This window comes from Podarcis filfolensis (assembly GCF_964270895.1).
Source record: "Podarcis filfolensis genome assembly, chromosome: 6".
NCBI lineage: Eukaryota > Metazoa > Chordata > Lepidosauria > Squamata > Lacertidae > Podarcis > Podarcis filfolensis.
In genome coordinates this window covers 92,755,250-92,767,118 of record NC_139609.1, presented here as the reverse complement: position 1 = coordinate 92,767,118, position 11,869 = coordinate 92,755,250, and the positions used below count along the sequence as shown (strand labels likewise).

Here is an 11,869-nt window from a genome sequence, read left to right as displayed (position 1 = left end):
GAATCACTGGCCGTAGAGTTTATTTGCATTTACTTACCTTTGTAGTAAAAGGGACGCGGGTGGCACTGTGGGTTAAACCACAGAGCCTAGGACTTGCCGATCAGAAGGTTGGCGGTTCAAATCCCCGCGACGGGGTGAGCTCCCGTTGCTCGGTCCCTGCTCCTGCCAACCTAGCAGTTCGAAAGCACATCAAAGTGCAAGTAGATAAATAGGTACTGCTCCAGTGGGAAGGTAAACGGCGTTTCCGTGCACTGCTCTGGTCCACCAGAAGCAGCTTAGTCATGCTGGCCACATGGAAGCTGTACGCCGGCTCCCTCAGCCAATGAAGCGAGATGAACACCACAACCCCAGAGTCAGTCACGACTGGACCTAATGGTCAGGGGTCCCTTTACCTTTACCTTAGAAATCAAAGAGACCTCCCATAGGAACCATTTGCCAGTATCCTTGGGGTTCTATGCTGTATCCTTGGGATTCTGGGATGAGAAACAGAACCATCACATGAATCACTGGGCCATAGAGTTTATTTGCATTTACTTACCTTTGTAGTAAGGGGAAGGGAATTTTCTTGCTTTTGTTATTATGGTTGGTATCCTCATCTTTTAAAAAAAAAAAATTGCAAAAAAGGAAGACAGCCTGCACTTGAGATACTTTCTCAGGGCAATTAGTTCTATTTATCCCTCCACCGCCATCCTTGCCTGTGGTTGTCATCACAAAGGACCCAAAGGGCCTGCTAATGTGTCCAAATGGCTTTGGCACGTCATTCAAGAGAGGAGTTAAGCTCAGAGATTAATGACTCTAAAGAACGAGGACTGTGTTGAGTCGCCTAATAAATTCGTCTTGGCAAAATCTCGACCATGTGCAAATTGATTTTTACCTTGCTGTAGGCTCCCTAGTCAGAATTTTGGACATCTAATACCTTATTGATTCATCTTTAGGCTGGCTTCCATCAATTACAGTCCCATATTAATGACGCTTAAATTGCAATGCACAGGGTTTGTTTATGAAATGAATGCCAGTGTTGGAAATGGAGGTGGAAGGGAAGGTTTTTTTGAACCCTTTCCAGAGTGTGGATCAGGGCTGGAGACACTCCACATGTTGCTGGACATCAGAGAATAAGAAGAATCTGCAGGATCAGGCCAAAGGCCCATCTACTCCACTATCCTGTTCTCACAGTGGCCGCTCAGATGCCTGTAGAAGGCCTAAACACCAGATTCAAGAATAAGAGCCCTCTCTCTCCTGTGGCTTCCAGCTGTGGAGGCAGAACATAGCCATCAGGGGTAGGACCCATTGATTGCAGGGGTGTCCTAGCTACTTCTACTTGTCCTAGCTACTTCTCCTAGCTGGTGCCATCCAATGTGCAGACCCAGATCCCACCATCTGCCACCAAGATTCACCCCCTTTCATGATTTCATTGATATCTCCAAGCAAAGATTGTCCAGCAAGGCAACTGAGGTCGAATATTTTCACAGGGGTTTTGAGACACAGGCTGCGAGACTTCTTAAATTCCCCAGAGAGCTGCCATCAATCACTTTGCATGTTTGAAACAAGGTCAGAGAAGCAGACGACATGTAGCATGGAAAATGCAATTTGTTTGGCAGCGATGCAATCACACGCACACACAGAACGCCAAGTTCCCTGAGAGAGTCCCCGAGTGCCAAATACTTTTACACATGATTTATTTTGGAGACAGAAGGGTGTTGTTGTTTTTTAAGCACTTATTAAAAAATAAAGGGAAAGAAATATTCATGGCTTTCAGAACTGTACCAAGGCGCAGATTCAGTGAAGTGCTTTGAGGACGCCGTGCCCTGATGCTGGATGTTTGATAAACCCCTTTTGTGCTGTGTTCAAATGTGTGAATCATGCTATCACGGCAAAGAGAGCAGAGGAAAGGAACAAAAATAGGATCCATTTAAGAGCCAGAACAAACTGCTATTTCCCAAATGGAAAGGGAAGGGGAAATATGACTCAGAGCGCCTGTTTTCTGTGATGCCTTCCCTTCCTGATCTCAGATTTTAGGCGTTTTATTAAATGTCCACAAACACTCTGACTTCTCAAGGGGAAGCAGTTCCAGGAAATGAAACATTAAGGTGGAAGAATAGTCTCTTATCAGAGTCTAGAGACAGGTAGAGTTGGGTGTCAGGAACGTGGAACAAGACATGGTTTCTTGGCAGGCATTTAGGTCAGACTGCATTTCCATCTAGCTCACTGCTGCCTAGTCTGACTGGAGTAACACATGTAAATTTTATATTTGTAGAGTAGGCTAGTTTCCACTCATATCCACCCACCCCTCTCCATCCAGGCATGCAAGAAGAATTATTTGCACTCAAGGGCAAATTCCAGCCAGGCAAAATCCCTTGTGGGGTGATGCAGAGCCAGTGAAGTGTGTGGTCTGGAGACACTCCTGAGGGCCATAAAAAGAAACCAGGAAGGCTGCATTTGGCCCCCAGGCTTGAGATTTCTCTCACCTGGTATTTAAGTGCACTTGGATCCAGGCCTCATTCCTACCAGCTCTAACATGTGTTTCAAAATCCTGCCAGGGAGGCCAGGAGCTGTCCAGAGGTCAGTGCTGAAAATGCTCAGGAGAACAGCTGATTGGCGCAGGGACTGGCTGGAGACTGAGGAGTGCTGGCTGGATACTGATAAGAGGGCACCGGGAGAAGTGGGTTTGGACGCTGACTTTAAATAAGGGATCAGGGAACTGGGAGGACCTGTAGCAGCCGGAAGATGAGAGTCAGAGAGAGGAGAAGCTGCAGGTTTGGAGAGTGAAGAACAGGTGCAGAAGGGAGAGATAGGTCAGGCAGGTGTCGAGTCAAGGGCTTCTACACTTCCTCTTCCTGTCCCCACCTCTCCTGCTCCACTGTCTCCCAGGACCAGAAGAGGGTTGAAGAGGGAGGAGCAGAAGGTTACACACTGGCCAAGGCTTTGCCTGCTTGCCTGCAGCTTGGGAGGGGGAGATACAGAAGCTGGGACAGGGACAGACCCTCTCTGTTGTGGCAACTGCCTTATTGGGTGCACACCTAGAAGTAGCTGGGAGGACTCCTTCAAGCAACCAATAGTTAAAACTGCACACAGCTACTGTTCCAATTTACCAGCACACGACGTAGGGATGGCCACCAACTTGGATGGCTTTCAAACAGGATCAGACAAACACATAAGAGCCAGTGTGGTGTGGCAGATAGAACGTCGGACTGGGAGACCTGGGTTCAAGTCATCACTCAGCCATGGAGCTCGCTGGGCAACCTGGGGCCAGTCACTGCCTCTCAGAATAGCCTACCTCACAGGGTCGTTGTGAGATAAAAATTAAGAGGGAAGAACCATCTCCACTGCCTTGACCTTGTAGGAATTGTAATGCAAATTCATGGAGGATATTCATGGATATCAATGACTACTAGCCATGATGGCTATGTTGCATGTCCACTGTCAGAGGCATACAGTCTCTGAGCATTGGCTGCTAGCGATCACAGTTAGGGAGAGTTGCTATTTCACTCAAGTTCCCCAGGAGAGGCATCTCATTGACCACTTCTGAGGACAGGATAATGAACTAGCTAGACCTCTAGCCCGATCTAGCAGGGCTTTCGTATGCAATAGAGTCGAGTATGTTTCTGGTTACAATTTACAATGATTATCATTTTCCAGAAATCCCTATAAACTTATTTCCCCCGATCCCCTGAGCACATCATCTGACACCCTGTCTTGCGCCCCATTGCCATCAGAAATGTTTGCTAGTATGCAAGGCAGAGCCTTTTCCGTTGTGGCACCCATGTTGTAGAACTTCCTGTCCAGAGAGGTTCACCTGGCTCCCTCTTTTGTGCCATTTAGGTGGGTCAGGTGTAAAAAATTATTTCTATTACATCAAGGGAGTGTGCTTGTTTTCTCCTGCTCTGGAGGGCAGGACTCGAACCAATGGCTTCAAGTTACAAGAAAGGAGATTCTGACTAAACATCAGGAAAAACATTCTGACAGTGAGAGCTGTTCAGCAGTGGAACAGACTCCTTAGAAAGGTGATGGACTCTCCTTCCTTGGAGGTTTTTAAGCAGAGGTTGGATGGCCATCTGTCATGGATGCTTTAGCTGAGATTCCTGCATTTGCAGGGGGTGGGACTAGATGATCCTTGGGGTCCCTTCCAACTCTAAGATTCTATGATTCTAAGTATTTGATTTGACTTGCTCATCTGCTCCGTTGGTTAGAGTGTGGTGCTGATGATGCCAAAGTTTGCAGGTTCACTCCCCATATGGGACAGCTGTGTGTTCCTGCATTGGAGGGGATGGACCAGCCAATCCTCAGGGTTTCTTTCAACTCTATAATTCTATGATTCTATTACCTGCTGTACAATTGTGTTTTTAATCCAGCCCTTTAAACAAAGCATTGTATTGAAAAGTATATTTTAGCTGCCTGTGAGCTGCCTTGGGGAGGCTGCTTCTGGGGTGACAGGCAGGGTATGAATATTTTACCAATAAATAAAAATAACCACCCAAGCTCATCCACACAGAGACCCCCAACCTCTCATTTTCATGCTGTTTATTTAATTAGGATTTTTTCCCCCTGTTATTGTCCACCAGGGGGCAGACACAGACTAAGGACACACAAAAAGGACATTTCTACAAGTTCAAGATCTCTTTTCCTTCCCCTTTCTGACAATATATATATTTTATAGGCATTCTAACAAAGCAAAATCGAAAAGCAACGAAAGCACAGCAGGAGGGCCCTTACAGAGAAGACATAAGCAGCATCCGAATGAAAGTGAAACAGTGCTGCGAAGTTCTTCGGGGACACGTGTTGCAAAGTTTGCAGCAGTTGCCGTCGACAGCCATGACGAATACGAAAGGGGCCTTGGTGAGGCTCCAGGAGGCACGGCTGATATTTCAAGCAGCCCTGCATTCCAGCATCTTCCTGAAACTCTTCTGAAAGCTGTCGTCTAGGAAGGCGTACAAGAAGGGGTTCAGGCAAGAGTTGGCATAGCTGAGGCTGGTGATGAAGTAGGAGGCGCCAATGACCACAGGGGTCTGGGGCAAGTCAGTGGTCAAGGCCACGATGGTGGCCAGGTGAAACGGTGTCCAGCAGAAGAGACACACGGCCATGACGATGAAGACCATGATGGTGACTTTCTTCTTGGCTTTGTCCAGAGCTTTGGCGTTTGAGTTCAAGCGCATGTTCCTCAGTTTGTACAGCATCATGGTGTACAGGATGCAGATGGTGGAGACGGGGATGGCGAAGGCCAGGATGAGTGTGTAGATCCTACTGGCTTTGAACCAAAATTGTTCGGGCCGGGGGAAGTTGAGGCCGCAGCTCTTGATGCCCAGACCGTCTTCGTAGACGTTGGCAAAGATGAAGAAGGGGGACACGATCAGGGTGACTAGGAACCAGATGCCAAAGCTGATGATACGGGCTGCCCTGTAAGTGCGATGGGGCATCCGTTTGGAGCTGACGGTAGCTAGGACCACCAGGTACCTGTCTATGCTCATGACGGTGAGGAAATAGATGCTGGAGAAGATGTTGTAGTGGTCTATGGAGAGGATGACCTTGCAGAGGACCTCTCCGAAAGGCCAGTAGTGCAAGAGATGCTCAGCGATGTTGATAGGTAGGACCAGAGTGAACAGGTCATCGGCGATGGCTAAGTTGAGGATGAACATGTTGGTCACTGTCTTCATCTTAGGGGCTTTGAGGATCACGTAGATGACGGCCGTGTTGCCTGTCAGACCCACAGCGCAGATCACGGAGTAGATCACAGGGAGGATGACATAGAAGTCCGGGGACTGTTCGTGGGAAGTGAGGTTGTAGCTTGTAATATTGCCTGTGCCGCAGGGGTCACCTGTTCCATTGCAGGTGGCGTTCAGTTCTCCATCCTCCCCAGGTTCTGCCATACCTCCTCGCTCTGTTTCCCAATTGCTCGTCAAGTTATATTGTAGGTAAGTGGGGACCAGAAGCATATCCCAGGGTGATCTGGCTGCTTTCAGAAGGTCTAGCTGAGGGCTATGTGCAGATTGTGCTAAATGTCTTAGATCGCATCCCAAAGCGCAAATGCTTGTCGAGGGCAGGACCAAATCGAAGCTAGGAAAGTGAAAGGAAAGTGATCTTCCATGTCAAGAGCAGCATCCCTTTGAGCTGTGCCTCTTATGTATTAGTCACGATCATCCGGCTATTTAAAATCGCGCTGCTCTTGCTCTAAAAATGAAAACTGCCATCCGATTAACTCCTTGAGCAAGCTTTGTCCATGTAATCATTCACCGGCCCCTTTTCTGCATCAGGGATGGAAATGAAAGTAGCTTTTAACTTAGCTACTGGCCATTAGGACATGACAAGGCTGCTCCCCACAGATCCACTCAGAGGCAATGAAGAGAGCGGTACCCCATCCATTACAGCTGTGATTTCATTCGCTCCTGGGGATGCAGCAGACACTTCCTAATGCCCTGCAGAAGAGGGATGAGGACATTAAAGAATAATGAGACAAGCGTATATAAACCTCTTAAAAGCCCAAAGGCAGCTATACCCCCATGCCACCAAGTCCTGCCCCAGTCTAAGTTGCATGCACCCTCATGTTGAGCGGCGGCTTCAAAATGCAGGCATCCCAAAACGATCTTGAACATGCTCAAACTCACATGCCTGTGCAGCATCGGAAAGCAAACTCCCAAAACGAAAAAGAGCATCAAAGCATAAGAGAAAAATGGTATTTAAAAAGAGATGTCACTAACCTTACCTTTGTGTAGATTTCATGTTACTCTTCACTCCAAGTCCAGCTTCCAGCAAGTGGCTTCAATGTGGAAGAAACAGGTGCTGAACAACATCCCCAAAGATCATCTTACTGGCACCCCAGCTTTGCAGAGAGCAGAGAAATAAATAGAGCTCTGCTAGATTTTAAGCTGTTGAGTTTGCTGTGATCCTCTCCCCCTCCTTTCCTTTCAGGCACTGCTTAGATCAGACAACATCCAGGTTAGGCTCCTACTTCATCAGCTGAAACTCCCCTCTAGCTCTGAGTGCTCCTCTCACCCAGTCGAGTCAGGATTTCTCACGTTTAACTCTTAACATCTGCTACCCAGCTGCTTCTCACTGTTCAGACTCTCCCGTCTCAATTGGAGGCAAAGGAGGAACCAGTAGTGGGCTGACATGCTATATTCCAACGGCACGTGTGTGTGTGTGTGTGTGTGTGTGTGTGTGTGTGTGTGTGTAACTAAACCAAATAAATTACCCTGGGTAAATGCAATGGTTGTTTATCTCTCTTTTAGTCTGCCTAAGTAACGATCACCCGAGCGGGACTACAAAATGCTGTGGTTCCTTCTTTTTTTAAAAAAAAAAGGGGGGAGAAGGAGAAACTGTGTGTGGTTAATTTTTGAAACAAGGATAACTGGAGTTTACATATCTCCAAAAGCTTCATTCCCTGACAGCTGTGCCCAATTCCCGTGCCCCTTCTTAAAGTTGTGCCGAGTTGCAGATAATGGGAGACAAAAGGCATGTAGAACAGCACAGGCAGTTTTGTTTCCTATCACAGGAAACATGGTTTTTTTGCACAAAGCATTACCTGCTTCCTGCTTCCATTTCTGTCATGGAGCATAGGAAGTCAGCTTGTACCGAATTAGACCACCAGCCCTCCTAGTTCAACACTGGCAGAAGCTCTCTGGGGCTTCAGGCAGCCCTGCCTGAAGATGTCAGGCGTTGAACGTGAGGTCCACCTGCAGCTCAGATGCTCTGAACTACGTCTCTTCCCATCGTATGTTGAGCAGATCTAGCACTCTGTGCCTGGAGACAGAATTGCACACCCTGCAAGTACCCCGGTAAAACCAGGACATCCCTTTTTTTTCTCCTCACGAGAGGACGGCAGCCATTTTGGACGCCATGATCTCTCGCGATTCCGCACTGTGATTTCCCCCTGGAAAAAGTGCTTTTCAGGGCCGTGACCTCGTGTGGCACTCCAAAACACGTCTAGAGGCATGGATAGTTTTCAAAACCACACGCCCTACACATTTCATTTTCAATATTCTAGTCTTCCAAATATTTTCCAAGCTCATTTTGTTGTATTCTCTCTATTTCCTGATTCATTCAATGTCTGTCAGGAGATCTACCATCTCCACATAGTTTTAAAGATATTCTTTAAAAATACAGTAGCACCTTGGCTTACGTTACCCTCGGGTAATGTAAACTTTGGGTTGTGAAAGCGGCAAACCTGGAAGTGTTTTGCCGCACGTGCATGTGCAGAAGTGCTCTACCGCGCCACGCACATGTGCAGAAGTGGTCCCTCTGGTTGTGGAAACCTCGGGATCCAACCGGAGCTCTGGAACAGATCCCATCCACAACTGGAGGTACTACTGTAGTCCATTGTGTGCAGATTAATTAAATGTAAACTAGCACAATGAGAATGGTTGGAAGTCAATTCACTGAGGGTGTGTTTACGTTGGGTAGGTATATAGGTAATGTATGTTTTGTAGATATGTATTGTATGTACAGTGGTACCTCGAGTTAAAAACGTAATTCGTTCTGGAGGTCCATTCTTAACCTGAAACTGTTCTTAACCTGAGGTACCAATTTAGCTAATGGGGCCTCCTGCTGCCTCTACATCACCGGAGCACAATTTCTGTTCTCATCCTGAAGCAAAGTTCTTAACCTGAGATACTATTTCTGGGTTAGCGGAGTCTGTAACCTGAAGCGTTTGTAACCTGAGGTACCACTGTATTGTCTTGTATTGTTTGATATGTATTGTATTGTATGTTTATAGATTTTGTGGTCCAATAAAATTAAAAACAAAAACAAAAACCACACGCCCTAATATTACGGCAAAGTTGTAATATGCCTGTGTATGTTTTAAGGATTCATTTTTGGACATCAAACAAGCTGGCAGAATTGGGACTCCATTGCAGGTAGGCAATCTGAGAGATGAGAGTAGCAAAAGGGCATCTAGGCCAGCAACCCATAACAAACAACAGCACCCAGAATTCTTTGAGAGAAAGAATGTGGTTTGAATGTGCTTTAAAGGCATGGGGGTGAGGGGTGGACTCAACTAATTTGTTGCATGCACAAAGCATGCTTAGGGGCTGTGCATTGTGTGTGTGTGGGGGGGGGATTCCAGAAGTGGACCCCACTTAGCAGCAGACTGGACTGAGATGTTATTTATTTAGTATTAGGCAGACATTTAAGGCTACATCCTCATACACCAACCATCCCCAAATTTGTGCTGTCCAGACAATGTGGGCTACAATTCCCATCAACCCCAGCATGCATGGCTGGGATAATGGGAGTCAGGTGATCAGATTCAAAACACCTGGAGGGCACACTGGGTTCAGGACAACTGCTCCACAACCTTACCTGAAGGAGCGTCTCCACCCCCATCGTTCTGCCCAGACACTGAGGTCCAGTACTGAGGGCCTTCTGGCGGTTCCCTCACTGTGAGAAGCCAAGTTACAGGGAACCAGGCAGAGGGTCTTCTTGGCAGTGGCACCCGCCCTGTGGAATGCCCTCCCACCAGATGTCAAAGAGAAAAACAACAACCAGACTTTTAGGAAACATCTGAAGGCAGACTTGTTTAGGGAAGCTTTTAATGTTTAATAGGCTATTGCATTTTAATACTCTGTTGAAAGCCACCCACAGTGGCTGGGGAAATCCAGCCAGATGGGCGGGGTATAAATAATAAATTATCATCATCATCATCATCATCAATGACAAACCTAGACAGCATCTTAAAAAGCAGAGACATCACCTTGCCAACAAAGGTCCGTATAGTTAAAGCGATGGTTTTCCCAGTAGTGATGTATGGAAGTGAGAGCTGGACCATAAAGAAGGCTGATTGCCGAATAATTGATGATTTTGAATTATGGTGCTGGAGGAGACTCTTGAGAGTCCCATGGACTGCAAGAAGATCAAACCTATCCATTCTGAAGGAAATCAGCCCTGAGTGCTCACTGGAAGGACAGATCCTGAAGCTGAGGCTCCAGTATTTTGGCCACCTCATGAGAAGAGAAGACTCCTTGGAAAAGACCCTGATGTTGGGAAAGATGGAGGGCACAAGGAGAAGGGGACGACAAAGGACGAGATGGTTGGACAGTGTTCTCGAAGCTGCCAGCATGAGTCTGACTAAACTGCGGGAGGCAGTGGAAGACAGGTGTGCCTGGCATGCTCTGGTCCATGGGGTCACAAAGAGTCGGACACGACTAAACAACAACAACAACAACAACAACAACAACATTATTATTAGCTGGGAGCAAGACATAGAATCATAGAATTATAGAGTTGGAAGGGACCATGAGAGCCATCTAGTTTAACCCCCTACAATGCAGGAATCTTTTGCCCAATGTGGCACTTGAACCCATGACCATGGGATTAAGCCTCATGATTTACTAACTGAGCTACCCAGCAGCTCCCACTGAACACGTACAGGATTGTGCTCTGCATTATCAGTATTGCAACATGATTTCAGTACATTGGATAGCGCTCGGAGATACAGTTGTTTACCAGTGATTTGGGGGAAGGGGGAAACCAAAGCTTGTTTTCTGGTATGTCTAAGAACTGCAATCATCTTGTTTTGCAGTATCCCCATGAAGAATGATTGCAGTAGCCCGCTTCCAGTCACCTGTAGCCTTTGAATAATGCATTTGCCTGTGGACACTCAACGTGCTCTCCTTTCCTGGATCAAGAGCTCCACGGGCCTTAACAGCTTGTCCGCCTCCGTCTCTAATGAGGACATCTTGGTGCGTGGCACTGCTTGGGAGAATAAGCTGTTATTCCCGGGTGCTCACCCTGTTCCAGGAGTCATATGCAAGATTTCATTTGCTGGAGGAATCATGAAGGTCGCCATAATCAACTTAAGCCCTGAGCATAAGGAACAAGCTCTCCATCGCATCTGTTTTGCGGGCAACTTTAGAGCTGATGTTCTAGCCTGCTGCACAGTTTTAATTACCCTTTCTGTATGGCCAGAACAGCTTGTTAGAGTTTAAACTGCTGTAATGCAGAAGCCACAACTGGGGGGGAGAGGAGAAATTTGATTCACATCACATTCAGAGGTGAACTTACCTGATTGGGATTTTCCAAAACACAGCTCTCTTTCAAAATTCACACTTCTCCAGATTTTGCAGTGCAGTTCTCCAAGTTAAAAACTTGTACAAAAATGCATGTGCTAGGGTAAAGTGTGCACATATTAGTGAAAACAGCTTAAGAAAATGCAATCTATTAGGGCAAATAGCTTGCGTAAATGCGTGTGTTGATCAGAACTGCATGCAAAAATGTGTTAATAGGAGAAAGTCACACTAAAATGCTGAAGAGGATTTTTAGAAAAATAAAAATCATGAATGACTGCAGAGATGTAGAGAACTGCCTTTAAGATTGGAAAATGAGAAAATTAGAGAACCAAAATTGACAGACTTGGCTGCTCCTAGTCCCAACTCACAACAACGCCACTGACGTATCTGACCAACCTTCAGCTTCCAGCATTTGCTCATTGTGGCAAGCAATCTGACGAATAGTTCAATAGTGGACCGAAAGAGATAAGATAAAACTTTATTCGCATTAGCCAATGGCCAAAGCGACAGTAAAACATTACAGTATACGCAGAAAAGGAAATTTGATATAAGAGCACAATTTAAACCCTGAATCAGCCGTCAGTTGGTGGCCCTTATTCTGATTTCCCTTGCTATGAACCTAGCAACCTTTGCTGTTATCTTGTCTGATCTTGGAAGCTAAGCAGGGTCAGGCCTGGTTAGTACTTGGATGGGAGACCGCCTGGGAATACCGGGTGCTGTAGGTGGACCAAAAACTTTGCTTTGGATATGGTTGGTGCTTGCATAAAAGACCAGTTAGAATAATACTGCAAATGAAGAAGTGTGAATCTTTAATGGATTTCTATGATGAGTGGTCAACTCAGAAAGAAAAGAGTGAAATCCTATCTGAGGAA

At 46.5% G+C, this 11,869-nt stretch overlaps 1 protein-coding gene across 1 annotated transcript; it reads right to left on the bottom strand.

The window, feature by feature from the left end:
- Positions 1 to 4,501: 4,501 nt before the first annotated feature.
- On the bottom strand, positions 4,502 to 6,987 carry NPBWR2 (neuropeptides B and W receptor 2). The gene is made up of 2 exons (XM_083619710.1): positions 6,695 to 6,987; positions 4,502 to 6,407 (listed from the first exon to the last, which is right to left on the bottom strand). Exon 2 carries the CDS (start codon positions 5,925 to 5,927, stop codon positions 4,863 to 4,865), a length of 1,065 nt encoding a protein of 354 aa, XP_083475836.1. The 5' UTR covers positions 5,928 to 6,407; positions 6,695 to 6,987; the 3' UTR covers positions 4,502 to 4,862.
- Between the last annotated feature and the right edge of the window lie 4,882 nt (positions 6,988 to 11,869).

Coding starts and splice junctions, on each gene's coding strand:
- NPBWR2 (XM_083619710.1), bottom strand. CDS start 5,927: ATGCTTCTGGTCCCCACTTACCTACAATATAACTTGACGAGCAATTGG.